Raw genomic sequence first — 25,631 nt, 5'->3', positions numbered from 1 at the left:
TGAACTCTTTTCTTAAATTTCTGCAGAAAAGGGTCATCAAATATATCCATCCATCCATTTCCAACACCGCTTATCCTGGTTAGGGTCACGGGGCGCTAGAGCCGATACTAACTGACTTCAGGCGAAAGGCGGACTACACCCTGAACTGGTCGCCAGTCAGTCACAGGGCACATAGAGACACAGACAACCATTCGTACTCACATTCACACCGTCACTGAGTGGGAACTGAACCCACGCTGCCCGCACCAAAGTCAGGCGAGTGTACCACTACACCATCAGTGACTTTCATCAAATATAGTCTGATCTTCATCTAAATCCAGAGGTGGGTAGTAACGCGTTACATTTACTCAAGTAACATTATCAATAAACTGTACTTGTCAGAGTACTTTAAATGCACCATACTTTTTACTTTTACTTGAGTATTTATGTTAAGAAGGATCGATACTTTTACTCTGTTACAATCTCTGTTACAATGATCGAGATGCCGGTCGCTATTTTTATTTATCCATTCTTGTGTGTGCGCGTCTATCTTTAGACTTCGTCTCTGACTTCCGCATTGGGTGCCTGTTGCGCCAATCCAACGTGATCACTAATGTCATTTGATTCTAATTCACCAATCAGACGAGAAGACGAGTTCAATTGACCTTTGGTTTCATCTGTCCACCGAATACTTAGCCAGTAGTGCTGTGGAACATCCAAGAGCTCTTTAGCATACTCCACTGTGGGGCAGCCCACCACTCCGGGATCTGCTAGGGTGTGCTGGTCTACAAAATTACCAACATCGGTCTAACCTGCCCCTGGTGCACAGCTGCTCCACCCGCCATGCTGGATTTACACCGGCCGTGAAAATAAAGCCCAAAATGTGAGTGTTAGTTTGTTGAAATGTTCCCTGCAATTTGCTGATGACCAGTCCAGAGTGTACACCACCTTTTGCCCAAAATCAGCTGGGATTAACTCCAGCTAACCCACAACCCTAATGAGGACAAGCCTTATAAAAAATGGATGAATATGCTAAACTTCTTAAAATGGATTATAGATTAGGGGAAGAGAGAAAGGAGAAATGAAGATAATTTTTTGTGAGGGACAGCATAAAAGCTAACCTACGCAGTTTTTCAGTTCATGAACATTTGATGGGAGGGCGAAGAGAGATTTTTGCCTCGATCATCCCGTCACTCAAAGGAATGGGAGTCAATTTAAGTAAATTTGCAGGGCAATGGGTTTGCAGGGGTTTGTACCACGACACTCACCACATTTGATAAGTACTCGTAACCTGGTGAAAGTTCATGTATTAAGGGTTCCAGAGGCAAACCCACCCAAACTTGGTTTGCTATCTGTAGCGAAAATAATTGCTTGAGCCCAGTTTCCTATTATAGGTAATTAATACGGTACTCAGGAAAAAGAAAAAAAAAATGTAATTACTTCCCACAGGTACAAACGTCCTACTCATTAGTGTTATCTGAGCTTGAAATCTCTCCATTAGTTACTGATATGCTTAGGAGTCAAAAGAATAGTGTACTTTTCATCTCTGGTGCTCTTGGGTAAACTGTTGTGGTGTGTGCAAAAGAAAGCAAGCACTCGTCTTGGAACAGTTGGTTTCCATTAATATAGTGTAAATCTGTTTTTTTTGTGAAAGTCTCGATTGTGACATAAAGTGTTGCCCTTAGAACTCTGAGCTTCACTGATCAACCGACTCTGAATTTGACCTAAAATTACAAGGAAAATAAAACAAGAATTAGGCTAAAAGAGACTTACCTACTTTGCTTCATCACCTTTTTTTTTTGGTTAATCAAACATTTAGTCTTTGTTTTTGTGTGTGTACAGTTTCCCCTCTCTATTCAGGGGGATAGGGCCATAGTCTTGTTGTGAAGAGTGAAGATCTCCCCGCCATTGTGCAATGGTGATTATTGTTGAAGTGATTCTCTAGCTTGCGGACTTTACCTGCAAAATATTTGCTGACTAATAAAATGGAAGATGTATCGTTTAAAATAAAGTACTTCACAGATTCTACCCATGGAAAGAGTTTCTATAATGATTCAAAAAAGACATAGATATTAACACTGGCTTGCAAGGGAGGGGAGTGGGGAAGGGGACAGTGGCATCCGAGCATCCACCCCCCACGTTGACGAATGAATTTCGCTAGGGAAAGACGTCATCCGAGGCAGTGAAATTTCCATCCATACAGTCACATGACAACTTTGTCGGTACAACTACAGTACATCCATCCACAGGGAGGGCCAATCACTGAGTTAAGGGGGCACTTTTTATTTTAGTCATTATCAGTTAGTTGAACTTGGACAAGTAAGTATGGGTACAGTATTAATAAGGTCTAGGAAGAATCATCCATTTTGTAGAGATGTGTTTGAAGCCAGCATGAGTCAGGGTGACAGATGTTGTGTCGTACATGAGTTTTCTGCCACTTTACACAGCAGTACTTAATGGAGCTTCTCTATTAATTTCAAGCACTGGATTAAGCGACAAACCTTCACTACACTAAAGTGTCGCCTGTCCTCTTCTCTGCGGCTCTCGGTTGTCTTTTCCATGCGTCTCAAGCACACTTGTGCCAAAGTGATGATAAAACTTTCACGCATTGAGCCTTTTTCGGGCATTGAAATGGGCAAAAGCCCACAACAAGCTTTGCCCACAGTGACATTCAGAATGATTGTGTTTCTGTTGGTGTCAGCAGGCAATATAAGAGAAGTCTCCTGAATGCACTGCCTCAGCCGTATACTATGTGGATCAACTTAAAAGGCCCGTATTTCAGAGTCAGCAGAAAGCCTGAAAATACAGTGTATACCAAAATGTATACCACCCAACAGCTCAGACTATTGTATGATGCGGTATATGAACATGCAGCATACAAATTGTTCAACAAATTAAGGTTCCAATAACATTATGATCTTAAATGGAAGTGTCTTTTGAATGGCATTTAAGAAAGAAAAACTTTAAGAAAGCGAACAAGTTTCTTTTCAATTGTCATAACACAGCTGTATGATGATATTTTTTATAAAATTATAGGTTTTCTTTTGCATGATTCTACACATAACGGCAACAATACTCCAGATTCAGAACAGACACGTTTGGGATGCAGCACTTGCTTCAGTTGACAGTTTGCCATCAACACTGCAAGGACATGCAGTACATGCAAACGGTGATAGTGACACATTTTTGCTGTAGATATTCCTGTAACCACTGAGATGTGGTTTATTTACCACATTACGTACACGGTGCAAATTCTGCATCAGACCTACAAGCCACCAGTCATGCAGCTAATCTCTAATTACCCTGCCTCTTGCTTACCAGTGTACAGTATATATATATGCAGTGTTGATTTCAAAACAAAAAGCTCACCCAGACCCACCACACCTCATAAAATGCGTTTTTCATTCAAACAAAAATTATATATATATATATATATATATATATATATATATATATATATATATATATCACTATTATTTTTTGTTTTTACACATGGGAAGAACAATGCTCTCTAGAGTTTTGTTGCTGTGTATGCTTGCATGTTGTGCTGAGTTAAGTGTGTGTCCAAACATCAGTAGCCACTCTTCAGCGTGAGCAATCTTGATAAACGGTGCGGTTGCCATGGCGACGGAATTTCACAGGGGAGGTTCAGCGGCCCTCTTTTGAGGGTGATACTGAGTCTTAAAAGTACTTTTCTTGGCCAGGAGACTTAAAACGACTTTGTTGTCATTTCAAAAAGCTTTGATTTGACACTGTTTCTGCAGGAGAAAGACTGAACGTTATCCTTGATACCAATTTGGTGTTTGAAAAGCTCATGACTAAACAGTTTAAACAGAACGTTTACTATTATTTTATCATGAAAAGAGAAAAGTATCCTGAAATACTTTCAGTACAAGGGACTGCAATGTAATTATTATGTGGTGGTTATATAGCATGGTGCCATGACTGACACATGCTGAGCACACTCTAAGGTTTTACATCATCATCATCAGTCAGCGTCATGACACTCATTTTGTTGTGGGGTGTGTGAATTTCTGGGTCAAGTGTAACAGAAGCATTCCAGTGATCCGAGCAAGAGGACATCCATTTTTCACAAGCAGTATAAAAAAAAATAAAAAAAAAGTGGGGGCACTGACACACAACATGTTATACGTCACTGCTAGGATGAACAGTGCCCCCTCATGGTCATATGATTACATACATCCTTTGTGTAATTCCATTTGACAGAGGGATACAATAGATTGACTCATGCAATGAGTTTAACTCAATGAGAATGTGTTGCTTCCATGGAAATATGTTTTACAGCAAAGAGTCCTAGACAAGGTGACTTGCTGCACAAACAAGCATTGAATACATTTTTATGTGGAGAGTATGTTTTTATTGTGAATACTGCAACAAATGCCATTGCCTTTATTTGTTCAAAGGCATCTTTGTAATGATTTTACTTGTATTTTATGTCAAGTGGAGTTTATAAGAAAATAATTATGGAGAAATTTTAAGAACCGAGGCAGAATGGGCTGAACAAGTCACGTAGCCCACCAGAACATAAACACACCCTCACACACAAACACACACACACACACACACACACACACACACACACACGCACACACCGGAATGACTAGTAACTCAAAAATGGCATCTTCACTTCACTCGAGATCTTTAATATTACAGAGACAACTCATTCACAGCATGTGTTGAGACTACACTTTAATTCATCGGACAAGACGTTTACATGTGTAAGTTGGTGCTGCTGCTTTGGTTAGCAATAAATGGAAACTGGGCTGAGCAGTTAGCTATTTAGTGTCTGTGTGTGATTCCAGTTGATGCAGGGATTTCATTGCAGGCAGCGCGGGTTCAGTTCCCACTCGGTGACGATGTGATTGTAAGTGTGAATGGTCATCTGTCTCTATACATTAGGCATTATGAATGACTGGCGACCAGTCCAGGGTGTTGTCAGCTGTGATAGGCTCCAGTTCCCTACATCCCTTAACAGGATAAGCAGTATAGATAATTGGGTGGATGGAAGTAAAAATGTGACTTTATTTGAGGGAGAAGTTTGTCATAATGCGCCAAAGGAATAAATGGGTTTGTTATTGTATGGTGGCAATTTGATAAAGATACCTTGAAAGTTAACACTCAATTCACTGAACACGAACACGTACACTAACAATAGCACTAACACTCATTCATTACGTTTTGTAGTGTGAGTAAAAAAATGGGCATAAAAGCACTATAACATGTAGTCCAGTGGAGAGATAGCAACCATATTTTACCTGCTTCTCAATAACAGCTTCTTGCATGGTGTCATATTTTGAGCTGCAGGAAGTGTTGACAATCATGTCCATATTTCCCCTGAAAATCATCTGATGCTTTTCTCACATCAACAGAAGCAATTATGTGAGATCTTTTCATGGCCCACCGCTATATGGATCGTTCACTACTGCACTCAACTGCCAAGCGTTGTTTTTCATTTGATATTTTGTGTCCCCTCTTTCACATTTGCTAGAGAGTTAAGGGCCAGAACATGCATTTATCTTTCCCCACAGCGTCAATATATGCTGCACAGTCCTCTCTGTGAACTGCACACTGGTGCCAGGCATATTTTCATGTCTGGTAAATACTGTCCTCTAGTGCTCAAAACAAACACACATTGGTTTTTGCTGCCAAAGAGGAATATAGTACATAATGTGATTGTTATTTATGACTAGTTACGACTACACTGAACAAAAACACACATGCAAGTCCTCCATTTTCACAAACTTAAAATGTTCACACTGTTGTCACTGTTGACGTATTTGGTCAGGTGTCAGAATAAAACCAGGTACTCTACACACATTCACACCATTGGTCCAGATGTGAGCATTTCCCCCCCCCCCTCCTGCGATCAAAGTCAGCAAACACCCAATTGTTGGATATCTCTGAAAGATTATTCTGTGGTGTATTACTGATCTGCTCAGAAAAAATTCAGGAAAGACAATCTTCAATGTTAAACCTGTTAAAGTTTTTACAATTGCAAATCCTTGTTTGCGTTCATCACCGAGTTCGGCTGAGCCACGGACTCCTTGATTGTGAAGTGCAATGGAACTAAGTCAACTAGGAAGAGACCTGCAATAGAGCAGCAACTGGTTGTGTTAAATGGACACTGTTTCGGAATTCCTCTCCCATCTACCGTTGAAATTGTGAATTAGATCCAAAGGAATAGTGCACTCTCGTGCCTCAGTTTTTCAAACACATATTGCAACAACAGTAGCTGTCGCGTATCAAAAAATCTCGACGATGTCATCTGATACTTCATGGAGTGTTCACTCAGGTGAAGAGTAGAGTGATTTCATAAACAAAACTGCATTGCCATTGTATATCAAAAAACTTTTAAGGTGTCATCCGATACTTCACGCAGTGTTCACTCAGGCAAAGAGGTTCATGATTTCATAAATATTACAAACTGCGTTGCATCGTTAGTGTGTTTGTATAGGCCCCAAAAAAAAAAAAGTTACCGTGTAGAAGCCAGCTAGCATGTAGCTACAATTTGATAACGAACAAAAACAAATGTTACCAAAGTGCTCACGTCTAAACCACACTATGATCCTCAGAAGTATGACATAGTAGTAGTATATTATCCATTTAAAACTGAAAGGGAATAGTAGTTATTTCCCGGGGCGCTAGCAAAGATCGACAGATAAATGTCAATTCATACTCTGGTCGGACGATTGGCCAGAGTAGGAACATTTGTCGGATAACTGGCTAATACGGGACAGTTGGCCCTGCTGTGTTATGCTGCCTGTGAATGAAAAAAGTTAGCTTTGAGATAATTTAGGCAGTTCCTAAACATACTTGTTGAGGAAAAAGCTGGCAATTTCAGTATCCCTTTGAAAATATTATTCTCTTATGAGGTCCTTCCAATCTGGGGAAGGCTAGCCCAATGTTTATCCTCTTTTGCATGCTCTGCTGCTTAAATTGCCTTTTTCGCTTTCTTGTCGATGGCCCAACGTTCTCCTTTTCATATTCATGGTCATTACGCTGCTGCAGAAGTGCAGATTTGCCGGGGTATGGTTTTAACATAATCTTCTCCTCCGGTGTCTCAATCGCTGCGCTGAATCGCAGGGAACTGCGTAGTTATTCTGCATCGGTACGGCAACTGTATTTTCAAGATGGCAGACTGTCATTGCCCTGCCCCTACCACGTCACCACTCTTAAGTATAGATAAATCTAAAATTCTTCCCTTACAAGAATGTATCAGATTATTAGCAGAGGTCATAATACACCACATGATAACACATATATAAACCCAGACATCTAACTATTCCCCCCTTTGATTTTCAAGAGGGTAATCACCGGCCGCTGCAAGTACTCGCCATAGTTAATGTTCGCCCCTAAGATGCTGATTATCTGATTCAAGCAGCTCGCAACCAGGCATGTGCACGTGTAGCCACTAGGTGGTAATCAAGCACCACCCCTTTCCCCCTGAACCAAAAAAGTGCCTTTTTTATTATAGCCCATTTTTGTCTTCATTCATTAAAAGAAAAAGGACACTTTCTGTTGTCAACTTTACCCAAAGTGTTTTGAAATCTGACCAGCCTTTATCTGAGTCCTTGGGAGGATTTTAGATCGGATAACGCCTTGCCACTGGCCCCCCTCCTTCTCCGCCCAAAAAACCAATCATTTGAACAGGGGTGTGGTTAGTTTTTATCCACTGTAGCCTCTCTTCACCTCCTTTGTTAATAGTTGTATTTTTGACTTTGTTGATTGTGTTAACATAAGTAAATAGGTCAGTTAAGTACGTACTACTGTACTTACTTACATACTTAATTGTATGAATAATTATTGCAATGCATGCCCTTTTTTTTGGCTAGACCTCCTGTCTGTGCACATGCCTGCTTGTGACAAAAGTGTCTTATTCGTCAAACTTCATCAACCAATCAGAGAATGGAAAAACGCTGACATTAATGAATTTGAAATATTTTTGTTTATTAAAAAAAGTCCCATTGCTGGTATAGTTTAAGTTACATTGGCTAGCACGACTGATTCCGAAGGTCCCGGGTAGATTAGATTGACATGGCACCACATGTAATCTGATTGGACAAAAAACTATCTAATGTCCACATATAGTACTGTAAGCAGTTCAGCCAATATAAATGCTACAAAATACATAGAATAAAATGTTTGGAATTAATTCACCCAATTGTATGCAACAAGTATTAGAATTTAGGGTTAAAATGTAGGCCTATGCTTCTGATAATGTTTAGGCCAGCAGAGAAGGCCTTGCTGGCCCTGACCATTACCACTGGATATATTTGATCAATGTGTTCGCACTGCAGTCACATGGGCGGATATCCCATTCATATCCGATTGTTATCCCATTTGGAAGAGGCCTGATTCTGATCTGAGGCTATCCCCTTCCATGCATTTTTAAAAATCTAAATTAGGAAATTTGGGACTCAAAAAAAGTTAATAAAATAAAACATGATTGTGTCACTTGAACCATGCAGTGTAAATCCATCCTTAACGACCTTAGTCTTCTCATTAAACAAACACACAGCAGTACAATTGGACGACTACAGTATATCTGCAGCTATTGCTTTATTGTTAGCTCCCCTCTGATGGCTATATATGCTGGCTAATGAAGCTCATCACCATCTCTCAATGAGCAGCAAAGTCGGTGGGAAGTGTTGATTGCGCCTCCTTTGAACAACCTGTTCGGTCATTCACGGTCATGTTTTCTTCCCAGCTGAATTCACTCAGCTAAAGAGCATGTGAGCGCCAAGGTCAGTCCGCGTGGAGACAACAGGAGGGTACGTGGATCTTAATATTGACAAACCACATTTGAATTCAGACAGTCAAACATCTCTTGATAGCTCACAGCATATTAGAGATTTAAATGAAACATAATGACATTAGAATTGAGCTCATCCCACAATGTCTACTTTCTACAGCTGAACACCATCTGGCTAAATCAATGCAGGCAGGAGATGTGGTGCACATACGTATTGAGGACACCCAGTCCTTGTTTAAAAGGAGGCACTAATTATCACCAGCAATGACAGATACAATTTGTTGTTATGGCTAGTTGAGATTTAGCCCTATTATTTTTGTAGAAAAAGGCGGTGAATCCCACAGAATTGTAAGATATACGCATAAAACTTAATTATCAATTATGCAAAGCTTTCATTGTAAAGGTCCGTCAATATGTTCTGAGGAAGGTTTCTTTGGACTGTGTGATAAGCGTTTATACAAATACATATATATTATAATATTTGCATTGCTGATGCTTAAAATAAAAAACATAAAATGCAGCCCTAATCAATTTGATGAAATTTGGTTGAAGTGACTATCAAGACATGACAAAGTACCACAAACTGATGCCCAGAAACCCACAGCAAGTCTGCCGTTTTGATTTGAAGACACCTTGTTGGCCATTTCCAATTCTAGGGGTCCTTCAAAAACAAACTGCTACTTACGAATTTGATGGATTGCTACCAAGTCTGAACCATATTAACTGGACAGATGGGACAGACTCTCTAAATTGTATCGTTTTTGAGTTATTGTCATACAATGGCGCACCAATGTTTAATGATTGTACATGCAAAAAAAAAAAAAAAAAAAAACTCTCATAAAGCATGTCCAAAGGTTCAGATTTTAGTCACACCTGTTATGTATGATGAAAGTCCCATACTGCAGAGATACACACGTAGTCAAATTGTACTCTTTCACTAGGGTTTACCCGATGACATTCAAATTTCTACATAGTATCTAAGACAAATGGATGACCTTAAACATTCTTTTGAGTTTACGCAATTAATGTGGGCGGAGCATAGAAGGGAATATACGACTTTTTCTTTGAGTATTAAATTATCATTACAGCACTGAAAGTGCCCTACTGTCACCCAAGCATTACAGGGTAGGAATATGAATGATTTGGCAGAAAATGTATCCTTCAATTCCATGTTTATTTCCATGTTTAACTCAATGAAAGTGTTTTTTTGATATTGCAAGAAATGTTATTTCCAAACCGTGTATAAATCAATTAATTGAATGAGTATGATAGCTCACTTTTTATTTGGCATTTGAAGTCCTGTAGAAATCTATTTATTTGTCGGTGAAAATTTACAGTAAAAAGCAAATGCAGGGCCAAATATGTAATGATAATGATGACGATATTATAAATGTATATTTCAAAAATATAAATAGAATCGGTCTCTTTTAAGGAGTTATTAAAGTGTTACTAGAGAGGGATATTAAGTAAAACGGTACAATACATTTAAATTCAAACATTAAAATAAAGGGTTCTGTCATAAAATGTTCTATTATGTTCCTTTTTAATTATAGCCAGTTAATGTTTTTTTTTTTTCAAGAGTGGAGACAAGGTTAAAGGATAAATAATAAGTTGTTTTCCCAAAGGTCACATCGCCCTACATCAATAGCATGCATGGTGACACTGTATTGTGGCATCAGCAAACAGTACTGGTGGGTCATCAAACAGAACAGATCATCCAGACCTTGTAAATAGCCATACCTTCCAGTAGGAACCCTATTTGCTGATTTCTAATATTGTGTCATTCCAACAGGATGTTGAAAGCACAAGAAGGTCCAGAGACAATTTGCTCTCCACTTCTCATCTATTTGTAAAATAAAAAGATTCCATGGAAACTATTGCATTTTAAACAAAAGACTGAACTTGGGTATTATCTTTTTCATTTGGACTGTATATTGGACATGCACAAACTGAACATGATGGTTGCAGCATATGTTAATTATGTGAAATATTTAGCTGAAATTGGTGATTGAATCAGATTGAAATGTATTTCGTCATTCCACTGTGATGAGCATCAGAGGCTTTGGGACATAGAACAGGAATGTTCCTCCAGAGATGGTTGGTCAAATATTAACATGCTGTTAAACCAATAAATCAGGACCTTTTATAAATTATTTCCAAAACGGTGACATTTTACGGATTACTGATGCATCATTCCTGAAGCTCCCTTTTATTACAGTGGTGAGAATTTGGTAGTTGCGTCTTTACAATCAAAAGGAGGGATCACTTCCATTTGGAATGCTGCTTTTCTCGCTCTCTGCAAGGGAAACAATGGCATATTTTTCAAAGCTCTGTTCATGAAACAGCAAACAAATAATTTCATTAGGTTAGCCTGTTGCTCACTTGGCATTATGCGTATCCATGGCTCTACATTGTTGTGTTTCTGGTGCTGTATTCGAATTCCTGAAGACTGTTACGTGGCAGAGGAACTGGAATAGACTGGCGGTACACTGTATACTAATGAAAATACAGAGAAATGACACATCTGTGTAAATACTTCAGTTTAACACGGTGGAAGAATGTTCAAGGTTTGTTTAAGAGTGAGTTTTTTCAAGCGCACCTCTGGGATTTGAAACCTCACATCGATGCTGTCTGCCGAGGCAACTACAACTGAAGCAGAAACTTCCTGCATTGGATTTCTCTCGTACTGCTGGTTGAAGCCAAGAAGGAAAGCCATGCCTGGGATATAGGTCTTAATACTGGGAAGGGTAAAGAGCGCCTTTTACTAACCGGTCAGTTTGAGAAATGGGATCTATGAGAAACAAAATTTTGTGATAAAGTCAAAAGTCCCATTCTCTTTCGCTTGTGTTCTCACCCTCTGAAAAACTCTGTCATGGTTTCCGGAATTCTGGTCCAGTGGACTTTGGCCCTTAGCGTTGGCTTGGAACCAGGCAGACGTGCAGTATTGGCTCTCAATGACATTTCAAAGGACTGACATTCAGCTCCCCATCTGAGGTCTGCCTGGATCAAACAAGGGACGTCAGCCAAGTTTGACACATGACACTTGGCTGTGGCAGCATCATGTCATATGCCAAATACCAACATAAAACACATTATGGTGACTTTAACCTCTGTACAATGCTAATTCCTAATTTGAGAATTGTGCTGACAACTAATCGAGTTCCTGTCCAGTATCCACGTTATTATCTGGGTTATGTATACCTGCACAACAATCAAAAGCAATTTTAACAATTAAACGTTCAGCAAGAACGACTTTATCGAGTCAATATATCTATTTTTTCGACATCATTATATTCCTACAACTATGCAAAATGGTGGTTAAATATGATTGCATACATGTGTTAGATGCTAGATTTCCTCATGAAATGGGTCTACAATGGGAAGATTTGTGTTCTCCACTTGGAATCGTCTTTGCTGGCAGCTGCTCAAGGACTAAAGTCCTATTCTGTTTTTGTATCAGTTTTATCTTAGAATGTGGTTGCACTGCCTTTTTTTTTTTTGAACATTTTTTTTAACATTCATCTCTGTGGGTGCATGATAAGACTCAGTAATGGTGTGTGTCTGAATATCTGTCTGATCTGTCTGTCTAAAGCTATGTGTGCCCTATGATTGACTGGCAACCAGTCCAGTGTGTATTATGTCTTTCACCAAACGCGAGCTGGGATAGCTTTAGCTAAATGGATGGATGGGTGATAGTTGTCTTTGAATGGTGTGTTTAAGGTCTACCTTTGCTTCTGTGCGGCCATCCAGCACCGTGTCCATACACATTTTCCAATTGGTATTGTCTCCCATCTGAGACACAATGAGTTGGGTGTTCTTAAGGTTGGTCTTGGGTGTGTAGTACACAACTGTTTCATAACCTTCAGGCTTACTATTCCCGCTCACTGCAAGAGCTCTGATGTTGAAAATAGCTACAGGTGTTGAGTTGAAGACCTGTGGAATCATAAACCATAATGTTTTTTTTTTGTGTGTGTCTGTTTATCCAAGCCATAACCATGATGTGCAGGGTATTGATCAAGTGTGGAATTCAGCTGAATGGGAATTTGAGGTATCATGGATAATGAGGCAAGACAGATTCGTTACTCATTTAAATTCCTTATCATGTACACTAAGATCAATTTTGGGTGACTGTAAGTGGGTCATGTGCTTTCTGTTTCCATTACCATGTCAGGAGAGCTCAGATTAAGTTCTGTTTCACTTGATTCTGAATCTGAGGAGAGTTGCATTCGCAATGAGGATTCCTGTAAACAATCTAGCAGCATTTTAATTTGAATGGCTGAAATGATTAATGTAGCATGAAGTTACCAGGCTGGCTAGAGACCTTGGAGAGCCTCCCTAGAGTTTCAAGGAGTTCTTGGGTGCTGGTTGGATATTGGCTTGGACCGGCAGTGACCTCAAATCGGATCTTGTCAACAGCTTTGTTTGGCTGGACTTGAAGAAGTGCGTTACATCGTTAGATTCATTGGAACATAGTTTTTAGTGTGGTATGATGTAATGTTTGTTGAGTTGTGGAGCTTACCTGGGACTGCTTTAAGTGCCACGTTGGTGTATCCCAGGAAGTAGTACAAGGGGTACTCCTCGTGGTAATATGCTCGTCTCAACTCGGATTCAAAACAGAAAACCGCTCCATAAATATTAATCTCAGTGCACATTTTGGTCCTTGGATGCCAGTTGTTGGGCTTCTGCATCTGTTTGAGCACAACAATGTTAGCATTTCATGTTTTTAATGTTTAATTAATTCTCCCAATTGAGTTGATTATACCTCTTCATTTTCAGACTGCACAACTGTCGGATCCTTTCGGACTATTTCGTCATTAGAGTCAATAGCTCTGGGCATCATTGGGGTCATTTTAGGCAAATTGGGCGCTTCAGTGTTCCTGGAGACTGCATATACATTGGAGCTATTGGTCGGAAAAAGAACATGACAAATGTTCATTCTATTTTTATTCTTGATTTTCCTATAACCTGACTCAATCACTTATTTATTGTCCTGTTGGTTGCACATAGTCACCCATCTAGACAACATTAGTGATGGAAATTCTGGCTATAGTGAGAAAGATCCTTTGGTTTCACTTTTCACTTCACAAAAATGCTTTTCATATCATGCCAGTTTTGGCTTTTATACACACCGTACTTAAACTTCTAACATTTTACTTAAATTGAACTACTCAAATGTTGGAAAAAAACCAATTTGTAACGGGCTTGAATGAGCCAAATCATTTGCAACCACCAGCTGTGGCACGACGTTAGTGCCAAAGACCGTGTGCAACACAACATGTACACACACCATGGCCTGTTGAATGGCCACCAAACAAACAATTCATCAGTGAGATACCTTGAATTCCAGCATGGAAGTTATTTAGCTAATTAGCTTGTTGATGCCACTTTGGACTAGCTCGATGATGTTGTGGTCATTGCTCCCCAAAGTCCTTGTGAAAAACATTCTGACTGCCTACAGTTGTAACAAAATATGTTTGTTTGTAAATCTCTATGGCGTGGCAAGGCCTGTTTTAGTGGTTTTCTTTCTTCACAGTGTTGTTTCTAACAGGCAGATTTGGCCATAGCATTACAAAGGAAGCCCCAAACGGAGCTTACTCAAGGGAATTGTACGGCCTCACTGCTATTGGGGCTTTTTGGGGTTTCGGTGAAGTGTAAACACATATATTCATATATCTGTACCGAGTGTCGAAATTAAATACAATGATTTTACAAAACACGTACATGCTCAGTCAGAACAAAAGATCGGTTAAGACATAGCACTTAATTTTTTTATTTCCTTTTTGATTCTTGACCATAAATCCCCAAATCGTACCTGACGGTGATGAGGTCAACTTCCTTTTTGCTCAAAGGGATGTCAAGTTCAAATTTCTTTTCTCTGATGTTAACCTTGCCTGATAACTTCCATGGGATTGAATATGGTATTTTGCTTTTAAACTCAACACCACTCTGGAAAAGCTCAGTGTTGATACCATAGGACAGCCAAATATCCTTTGTGCAACTGTAAAAAAGGAGTTTCATTCAGTAAAGGAAATGGGAAGGATTTTTATGAGTATTGTTGACCATGTTATTTACCCAACAAAGCCATCAGTCTCCAGCAAAATTTCTGAGGTCAAGAGTTGTCCAAGACGGTCAGTCAGTGGTGGATTTATTGTAGCTTTTGCTGAAAAACAAAACAGAAACAAATCAACGCCAACGATGTCAACAAAGTTTGATGCTCAAAATTTTGCTTTCAATTAAATCCCCGGGTTTTCATTAAATGGAGTTTTAAAAAGACTTGATTGTCACCATTCACAGTTATGCCACTAAGACTGTGATAATATTTGCTGATCTCCAGTGGTAAGCCAAGAGTGGTAGCGACGAAGTAGCGAGTCTCAAAGATTAAGAAGGACTTTGTTCGATGCCATGAAATTCCCTTCTGTAAATTCTCAATGACGGTCCAGATAGGGTTGTCTTTGCCTGCAGAAGGACCGACAGCCTACAAATACGAATTAAATAGTTTTAGTACAGTGGGATTATTTTTGCGCTGTATTTTGTGCTTTCTCTTCTCACGTTGATGATATTGCGAATAAACTCTCTGTTGATATCTGCAAAGAACCACTCTTGTCCAGAAGTGCGAGAATAGAAATGAAGAAGAGGTTTGTCACCGGCCCGAGTTTCCAAGTTATGAAGCTGAAAAATCATTAAATATAAATATAAATATTTGTCAGAGAAGCAATTTAAATTTACACGTTAAAATTAAAAGTATAAATAGTCTCCCAACTTGATGATAAATGGCCTGGAAGTCACTGAAATCTCCCTTAAATTCCGACATGATGGAGCCAAAGATGTCATTGATTCCGTCAGCACGTATACCCATCTTGAAAAGAAAAACAGTTGTTTATCATTCATGATCGCTGACTTGTGTCTTCAATTAATATTTAAATTGCATTTCAATATACTGTACCTCCACAAGCTGCAGAATTCTACCGATAAAATACAATTTTCCTTTCATCATAATTTCAGTGGGGATGATTTCTGTTGCATTTCTTAGCATGAAGAACTCTGAAGCTGTGCCAAGGAGTAAATCATCTGCATTGGGAAAATAGATGTGGCATATGAAGTCTTAAACGCAAATATTGTACTGTATTGCTGTGTGTGAATGTACCATTGAACCAGTCCAAGCGCATTGCTTTGCTAAAGCGATAGGTGAGGCGACCAAATTTTGGGGCAAGGATTTTCACTGCTACGTTACAGGCAGTAGACCTTTTGAAGACACACACAAAAAATAAAAAATAAAATAAAATTAAATGTCATAACCTTGATTTTTATTCAGTAAACTCACAGGAATTGATTGTCGGGAGTTCTGGATCTGGCCATGCTTCTCAAGTAGGAGTACGCAAAACTAACAACATGAAGGTCCTTCTCCTCCAGCAGATGTGCAGTCACAGTGGACACCAGCGCCATCGGTGGCTTTGTGTCAAATAAGATCATGAAGGCCAACATGCGTAACTCAGCAGGAAGGTCCTTTTGCAAGTAAAGACTCATAGTGATGTCTTGGACCTGAAAAGTACAATATTATCATGATAAAGACCTTTTAGAGTCGGGGCGAAAGGCTTTGTTGACAAAAGTAAATGACAAAATTGCAAAAGCTTACAATTTGTTAAGAATTTAACAGGACACATATATTCTAGTAATATTGATATCTATCTGCCATTTCAGAGCCTTAAACATGCCATTGTCCTCTGTGTCTTATATTCTTACACTGTGGGGGTCTCGTGCAGAAATGAGTCTCAAGGACTGGACAGCAGCACTCAGCACACGAGGAGGAAGCTCCACCGGGTTGGCGGACACTCCAGGGAGGAAGCGCATGATGGTTTTAATGCTGCCTGTATGACCCGCGTTGCCCAGAGCTTTCAGAGCCAAAACCATGTCTTGCTCATTGTTATTCTTCAGACTGTCCATAGCGAAGTCCAGTAGTGGCTAGGTAAAGGAAATACATCTTTAAAATACTCATTATCGTAGTTTTACGTCTTACAGTGTATACATATAGTAGTGTTTCAATGTGTAGAACATTTGCAGCGGCACAATAAGCCCGTAGGTGATGATTATTGTTTTTCTGATTTACAGGGGGCAATCACTTCCTTGTCAAAAAGAATACCTTGACCAAGAAACAGATACCTGGACATATTACGGTATACTCTCAACAAACATTATTAATTATTATTATTCATTAGAAGAGGTGTTTGAACATTCAGTTTTGCCAGTCTGGGAGTAGACTTTGGGTGTGTAGGTGAATTGATTAAAACTAGACAACAATTTCATATTTAAAGTATATGTTATCCAAAATTCCAATGCAATGCAAAATGCATCTGTAGGATTGTTTCAGTACCTGAACAACAGACACTGGACAAGGTGTGTAATAGGCACAGTGCTTGTACACCAGAGAGCCATAAGAAAGTGCCACAGTATGCCACACTAAGATGTTAGCTCTACTGTAGGTTAGGTTCAGGAACATCTAAGAAAAAAAAGGCAAGAACATCGTCATGGACTACAAGGGTTGTCTTCGTTCTAAGAGCTTTCTGCCACATTTGTCCTATCCTCACTTTAGCCATTTCAACCAGCTCAGGAATAGCGTCTAGATGGTTGAAGGCCACCAAGAGCGTTTGGAACGCCTCTGATGCAGTTATGTCTCCATCCTGGAACCTCATTTGGAGGAACTTAAGGATTCTGGCATCATTGAGTTCCACAATCGTGTCCAAAAACCAACGTCTAATGAGGGCAAAGTCAGAGGAAATTGATTAAGCATTTCTAATCTTTCATGACAAAGATGATCCTTAAAACTAATTAAAATAAATTGTGTTGAGAGATAAAGGTCAGGGGGTGTTTTTAATAAAATCTAAAATGTCAATGGCTTCCTTCGTTTTAATGGAAAGCTTAACTTTTCTGCAATCAAACCTAGCATGATCATGTATCTTTAATCAGACAAATTGTCAGTCTGAAGACATTTTGAACTCAATGAGGATTAACATTACAGTAATTACTCAATCCGCTAAAGTGATCTGATTTTGACAAAATGGAGTCACTTGAAGAGACACTTGAAGACACCCTCAAAGCATAGTGATAAATTACCTTCCTACTACCTTGTCATTTTGACATGGCAAAAAATATACCAATATGTAATTTACAAGTTCAATTAGTTTCTTTCTTGCTATATGACTTTCAGATAGTCCACCTGTGCTCATCATTGGCAGCAAACTGCTTCCACATAACTTCTAATCCTTCGTACGGCACCAATCGCAGGAGTTGATACAACTTCATCACATCCTCAGTTGTTTCACTGTCAATTTGGAAGTTATTGACTTGAGCCAAATGTTTGATCAACTCAACAGCCTGCAGAGAGAAGAAATATTTTATTGTCGTGTTCCTTTCCAGTATTCATGGAGTATCACATGGGTCTTTCTTGGAAAAATACTATGAATGAAAATGAAATGAAATGCCGTGGCTAACTTATTTCTACACTGGTTATTTATATTTCCACTGTATTTACGTTTGATTTAATTTCATTAAATATTTGAATCATTACCTTTGATACTGCATCCTCCAGGTTCTGCATGACAATGGGAATATGTGCTCCGGCTTTGGCAAATTTGTAAATAATGTTGCCTCTGTTTGTCAACGGCCCAAATGTAACAGCAGAAGGTGTGTCTCTCACATCCAGCAGCACTATCTCCTTCCTGCAGGATGAATGGTTTAAGCTAGCCAGCATTGCGAGCAAGGTTCACTTTGAACAAAATGTAATATCTAGCATGTCATACGTTGCTTTCATCTTGAAACTTCCCCCCTTCACATTGAAAGGACTGAAGTGTTGCTGCTCCAAGCCATGAGCCCTGGAAATGAGGCCTCCTTCAACTGTTGGTTTGATTGAGTAAACGTATCTCATGGTTGTAACAATAGAATCCCCTCTCTGGAACGGAAGAGACAACAAATAAAATGTTGTGTGTATGTTGTGTAATACAAACATTTTTCAGCAATTTTAGTAAAAGAATGAAACGAAAGAAGTTAGTAGAAAAATAGAAAAAATTCTGCAGTACTTATTTTGGAACAAAACACAACATTCTTTACCCCTACTCTAAAGTCAACTGGTCCTGTTTTCGCGACCGGTGTCAATTTCGCATGGCAGACGGCGCAACTGTGTGCCATGGGTGGGTTAGATGGGTGTTGGAAATTTCGTAAACCAGTGCAGCCCGGCGGACCCGACAGTGCGGGCTATGCAACTGTGGGTGTGTTTACAGCCAATGTCATTTGCCGCCAATCAAAGTGGATGCGTAATTGCAGCAATCCGTGAGTGACGGTTGCATTGTCACTGCTCTGGCCTGTATAGCAACAGACAATGAGCCTCCTTCACTAATAAATGCATAGGAATGTTCTTACTCTGCACAGTAAGTTGAGCGTATACGCAAATACCCAATCTGCATAAGCCATGCCCCTAATTTTCTTGAAGAGGACATCCATTTGACGAATCTCAGCCAATGCGTGAAGGTTGAAAGTTGTTAGAGGTGGCCCCAAAACGTTCATTACTTTCTTAATCCATCCATCCATTTTCCAAGCCGCTTATCCTCACAAGGGTCGCGGCGGTGCTGGAGCCTAGCTCAGCTGTCATCGGGCAGGAGGCGGGGTACACCCTGAACTGGTTGCCAGCCAATCGCAGGGCACGGAGAAACAAACAACCATTCGCACTCACATTCCCACCTACGGGCAATTTAGAGTCTTCAATCAACTACTTTCTTAATCTTTAACCTATTTTCAAAAGGGTCATATCATCAGAAAGCTTTGTTAAATACAGAAATTTACCATACACTATATAATAATTATGTTAATCATTTTTCATGAAATCCAAAGTGAAAATTAGAAAATGCTGCACACAAAACATACATAGAAAAAATTAATTAAGAGCCGAGAATGAACAACGTTGTTAAAATAGATTGGGATAAATATAGCACAACAAAAAAAGCACTTGTAGTTGAAATAAGTCATGATATTAGCATTGGAAGCGACAGAAAATATTTAAGCCATGCCGCTCGAAGTTACGTCAAAAGCAAGCCAGTGGTCACGTGTGTGCCTCTGATGCTTCTGATGGTTGTTTGTCAACTCTAAATTTCGGGAAAGGTTGTTCGAGATTTGTAGCGTGCATGTGTACTTGAGCCATAAGAAAACTCTGAAGCCTTGGATTGATGCAAGTGGTTCGATGACATTTCCAGTTGCGCGATCAAAGCATGAAATTGCGCAATCTGCTCGTTGTGTGACAACTGCCAACACACAAGACAGCGGCAGATACACACACACACACACACACACACACGCACATATTGTAGATCCATACAGTGTTGCACCTGAACGTGTTCAATGAACCAAAGTTCATGCGCGAACGTGAACTGAACTGATATCATTACTACCTGATGAATGTTATTGAGAACGCACTCCTTCTGTTGCCTGTGAACGATTTTTGAACTACAGTTAATTTTCATTCCAGAGTGCCACGTTTTGTTAGGGACGTCCAGGGCGAAACCCGACTGAAAACTCTAAATACGAGCCTTCATACTGTATGTTGGGAGATAAAAGCCGTATTTGGAAACCGCCTTTCATGTTTACATTCGGCAGGCACGTCGCAGTAGCTTGAGTGCAAATGGGAGTGAATACGATCTTTGGTTGTTTTGTAATGCAATATATCATTGTAAAAATGGATTACCAGAAAAATAATTATTTGTATCAGAATGCTCTGGTTTAAGCACGGTAAGAGCAAACTTTCATACGATGGAATTTATTTTGGTTTGTAGATAAGATAAAAACATGTTAATATTGACCGCCAGAGTTGAAATGCAAAGTTATAATTTTCCTTTCACCATTGTTCCTGTCATACTGTGTTGCATGTTTTTGTTTGCGCATAAAGTACAAAAGTCTTTGTTTTTGTGTTTGTTTGTTTTTTTTGGTATAATTCCTCCTCTCAAAAAGATAATTCAACCAAAAACTTTTTCCTCAAGTTTTTCAGATTGTAAGGTGAAAGCTGCAGCTGGCTACTAGTGTGGACTGAATGGGTGGCAACATGGGAAAATGAAATGACAGTATTTTGAGGGGAATAGCCCATCAGCAATATATTGGGGGGGGGGGGAATAACTATGAAGGAGCTCATTTTTGGAACGTTGAACTTAAGTAGTTCAACATTTTGCATTATGAACTATGAATTGAATTAAATATTTTTTTGGAACGGTGACCTCAACTTTAAATTAGTTCCCAACACTGCATACATACATACATTCATACAAGTTTAAAGTAATAAGAAGTGTCCTTTCACAGTTATTTGTAACATTAGTCAACTCATTAGCAAATATCCAATTTATTCATGTTAAAATTATTCTTATTGTTTTTAGGAATGACTGTCGTATCAATACATTGTGGATCTTGCGTATAAGATGTGTGTTTCACATTTTTTTCAAAAGCTGATCATTATTTGTGCATATACGTATGGCCTGAGGAGGTTCTAAATTTGTTCGCAGAGTACGCACATATTCAAGTATGAACATATTGATGAATCACAGATTTTTGCGTTAAATGTGTGAACACATGATTTAAGCACAAATGTGTGCATAGGCACTGTTCGTGAATGAGGCCCAATGGTATTCTAAATACAGAATGAGCTTGTGATAAATATTAAATATGTCGACGGACCTCAGTATCTGTCTACCTGATGTTATTAGGACTCTGACTCATGTTCTTGGCAAGACTCGCCCTGCTGGATTATGATTGACTGCAGGACACGCGTCACTGCACTATGATTGGCTGCTGCATTCTGGAAGGATGCTCCCAGATGGTGCTCCCAGATGGGAAAATATATGATTTCACTGTGGCAGTGTTATTATGAGTCCCGCTAACCCCAACGCACCCTAACCCATCCTAACCCAAACTAACCCCAACCCTAGTGCTAACCCTAACCATAAAAAACTTGATTGTTTTTATTTTGTACAAATGTGATACATAATTGGAACGATCATTTCACTACATCAGCGTAGCCTACCCTTCCGCATGTAGCAACCAATCATAGTGCAGTGGGGCGTGTCCTACCTAAAACAGGAGTGGAACTCATAATAATGCGTCTGGCTGTGCCCCAATCAAATTCACCGAAATCGTGTTAGACCAGCGGTCTACCATGCGTACATTTAGACTGACTCTCTGCCACCAAATTGTCACTCCACTGGGAGTATCTCCAAGGACACACACTCGCCGTGCCAGAGTGGCAAGCTTGCCACAGGTCTGGCAACTTGGCAAACACGCGCAGCGACTTTGCACGAAATTCGGAATCTGCCGGCATTTGTGCCACGCCGCAAATGTGCAGTCCACGAAAATAGAGCCCGACATGTCCAAACCCACAAGTTGATCTAGCCCTACACAATATGCTGTAATGCTAACATTTTTTTTCAACATTTTTGTTTGGTTGATATTAATGTTATGTTATTATTACTACAATAATATATAATTACATCTTTGCATTACTATACCTATTTATTGAATGGCTGGGTGTTTTCAAGTGGTTCTACTGCCTTATTGTTTATATTATTATTATTATTACTTTTATTACCCACCGGAGTTACCAAATGTGATTCCTTTCCGTACAATTTCCCATTAAATGTTTGTTCAGTCGTGTCAGCTGAACAGACCTTTTTGGAAATATCGTCAAACACAGCAGTGGCCATTCCTCTGTAGCGTTCTGCTTTCTCCCTGCAGTTCGTGACATCCACGACCTGAGTTATCGTCATGTCCCTTGTTTCCTTGTTTTCTTCAATGGCATAGTTACTCTGGCACATGCCATGAATGCCAGCCTAAAAATAAATTCATATATTTTAACAACACTTCGTGCGACTAATGGACATCGAATATAAAAGAGATTGTGTATTCTCACCTCCTCAAGTTCATAGAATCTTTGTGTGGTCTTGACAGTGATGTGGAAGAAGCTGAGTATGCCTCTAATGATGTTGACAACAGTGTCAGATACCTCAGCAGAGGCGTGGATGTTGCCCACATGCCCACCGGCAAAGTCAAACATGAAGGGTTTGACGAGCTGGGCCGAGATGCGCTGGCTGAGTTTCGGGGCAGCGATGAAGCTGTCTTTCCCTGCGAAGCCGTTAAACTCCTCGAAGGCCAAATCTGAAATCTGTAATCCAGAGAAGACGATACTACCGTAAGACTACTGACATTTTCCATGAACATGACAGGTGAAAACACAATTGAGAGTTTTGCTTATGGTTTACATCAGGTTATGTGTTCCAAACTACGAGTTGAAACCCCAAATGGATCAGTGTTCACTTTTAATTAGGGTTCAATCTTATTGAGACGGATTGTTGCCTGTGGACTGCAGTCAATAGACACAGAGTTACCAAACAACTGATCCATAACAGTGGGGCACCAACCGCCCAAAGCTACAACACCACAAAACTACAGTACTTTGTCATACTCACTACTGTGCTTTTGTAACAGCAATGCACAAGAACACAAAGTTTAACACTCTATGGGATTCAATAGGAAACTTCCTTTGTAGAAAAATTCAATCTATCCTTCATTTCAATCATACATTTGAAAAAAAAAAACACACACACACACACACATGACAGATTCAATTAAGAATGCAAAAAATAGGTACTAAGTGCAAGAAGTGGGCAGCACACTCTTCTAATGGTTAGCACGTCTGCCACGCAGTTCTGAGGTTTGAGGTTTCAAAATCATGCATTTTAGCTCAAGTGAAGATTCTAAATTGTCCATAGTTTTGAAAATGAGTGTGCATAGTAGTTTGTCTACAGGTGCACTGTGTTTGGTAGGCGACCGGTTAGCTGGGATTGGCTTCAGCCCAATCTTATGTTTTTGTCACATCCACATGACTTTACTTCTTAAATTATTACCTCACCTGAAGGAGGAAGGTCTGCGCAGACACGCCGACAATCTTGACCTTGCAGATTAGTTTGGCCCCAGATTCAGCCAGGTTTGGTATGCCCAGTCCAAAATTGGCCAGTCCTTCATATCTGTATTCGTAGGTTTTCTTGGAGTTTAGCCTGAACTCTGGAATTAGTTTTCAAAAGTATACATGGAAAATATTTCATTACCATACTAAAAGAAAACGTGTTCAGTCCGGCATGTGGCGTACTGTATGTTCAAATACTCACCATATCGGACACTTTGACATGCTACAAAGATTTTAATATTAAGAAGACAGTGTTAGCATGAGGACTTGACTGGCAAGCATCATGTATGAAACATTTATTTGGAAGTACATACATTATTATTATTGTTATATAAGACAACTTACTGGTCAGGGCCACAAGGCAGCAGAAGATGAGCCCTCTCATGGTCAACGTGGGTACAAGCAAACACTTCACATCACTCCCTTAAATAACTGATTGTGTTTGATGAGGGAACGTGGTTGTGTTGACCTTTGTGGGCAGGTCATCTGCGGATTTTAGCCAGTCAACATCAATGTAATGTCAACAGTGACTTGGCTGCAACACAGTCGCACTGACATTGTCAGAATGACATGACAGAGACAAGTAACCATCAACGACTGCAGGTGGAAGATAACTGTTCTTACAGCAAAAACTACACACTGACAATCTTACATAGTGAAATCCTTCAAAAAATATGTATTATTGTTACAGTTTGCAGTGGTGTACAACTGCACTACACATTACTAAAAGATGTTTCTAAGATCGTGACATTGTTTGCTCATGGCCGAGTCCTGTTATAGGCCTTCGCTTTAATTCACATATATGAGACACACTACTACTCAGAAAGAGTTTGGGATGTTCGACTCTCGGGCCGACGAACCTAAAATTCAACATAACCTTTACAGGTGAACTAAATTTGACCTTGTATAAACTTCCAACTGTTCAATGTTTCAGTACTTGTTGCTCAACTTGTTCTCTAACAAGGAGCTGAATGCCATGGAAAGTCAACATTTTCACCTCCCCAAATTATCATAGTATGTAAACAGTGGATCTAAAAAGTCTACACACCCCTGTTCAAATACCAGGTATTGTGATATAAAATAATGAGACCAAGATACATTATTTCAAAACTTTTTTCTACCTTTAATGTTATATGTTACCGCTACTCAATTGAAAAACATATTGAAATCTTTTAAGGTGAAAGAAAAAGTAAAAATCATTGCATAAATATGCACACCCTCAAACTAATACTTTGTTGCAGCCCCTTTGGCTTTTATTACAGCAGTTCTGGGGTAAAAGTCTATCAGTGTTGAGATCAGATCATGTTAATTTGTCTATATGTGCCCTGCGATTGGCTGATGACCAGTCCTGGGTGTACCCTGCCCCTTGCCCAAAGTCAGACGCGATATTCTCCCGCTAATCCGCAACCCTGGTGAAAATAAGTAATATAGAAAATGGATGGATGGACATACAGTCTTAACGGACATATTTTGTACATCCTTATTAACAAAAGCTAGTATGCACATGCTGTGATATTTAGTCATTAATAAAAAAAAGAATTTAGCCAATTATTTAATCTTTCTTTTTCCGAACTCTTTATGCAGTCCATACAGACATAATGATTAGTTAAGGGATCCCCCCCGGCCCCCAACAGTTGAATTTGTTTGTCAGATGGGTTGCATACATAATAACAAGGCTAATTATTATTTTTTTTGTTTAAATCATGTACGATGCATTTCCTGCGATAGTCTCCAGCATGCCCACGACCCTCGTAAGGATAAGCGCTACGGATAAATGGATGAATGATTTTCATTCATCATTTAGAATTAATGACCACCACATTGAAATGCACATGCAACACTAGCAGTTGTCTTGATAATGAGGACTACGGTTTATCTGTGCAAGATTCATCAAGT

At 39.5% G+C, this 25,631-nt stretch overlaps 1 protein-coding gene across 1 annotated transcript; it reads right to left on the bottom strand.

Annotated features, from left to right (window-relative positions):
* Nucleotides 1-11,158: 11,158 nt before the first annotated feature.
* Nucleotides 11,159-24,120, bottom strand: vtg3 (vitellogenin 3, phosvitinless). Its single transcript, XM_061683263.1, has 27 exons — nucleotides 24,081-24,120; nucleotides 23,938-23,958; nucleotides 23,682-23,833; nucleotides 22,683-22,934; nucleotides 22,441-22,602; nucleotides 18,547-18,695; nucleotides 18,315-18,465; nucleotides 17,964-18,121; nucleotides 17,335-17,500; nucleotides 17,121-17,246; nucleotides 16,493-16,711; nucleotides 16,074-16,291; nucleotides 15,897-15,994; nucleotides 15,696-15,820; nucleotides 15,513-15,608; nucleotides 15,302-15,421; nucleotides 15,038-15,227; nucleotides 14,825-14,912; nucleotides 14,565-14,750; nucleotides 13,515-13,653; nucleotides 13,272-13,440; nucleotides 13,074-13,183; nucleotides 12,916-12,993; nucleotides 12,479-12,685; nucleotides 11,607-11,752; nucleotides 11,352-11,490; nucleotides 11,159-11,248 (listed from the first exon to the last, which is right to left on the bottom strand). Exons 1-27 carry the CDS (start codon nucleotides 24,118-24,120, stop codon nucleotides 11,159-11,161), a joined length of 3,795 nt encoding a protein of 1,264 aa, XP_061539247.1.
* Between the last annotated feature and the right edge of the window lie 1,511 nt (nucleotides 24,121-25,631).

This window comes from Phycodurus eques, chromosome 8 (genome assembly GCF_024500275.1).
Source record: "Phycodurus eques isolate BA_2022a chromosome 8, UOR_Pequ_1.1, whole genome shotgun sequence".
NCBI lineage: Eukaryota > Metazoa > Chordata > Actinopteri > Syngnathiformes > Syngnathidae > Phycodurus > Phycodurus eques.
The sequence above is the reverse complement of the archived record's forward strand: the minus strand, read 5'-3'. Positions and strand labels throughout refer to the sequence as shown.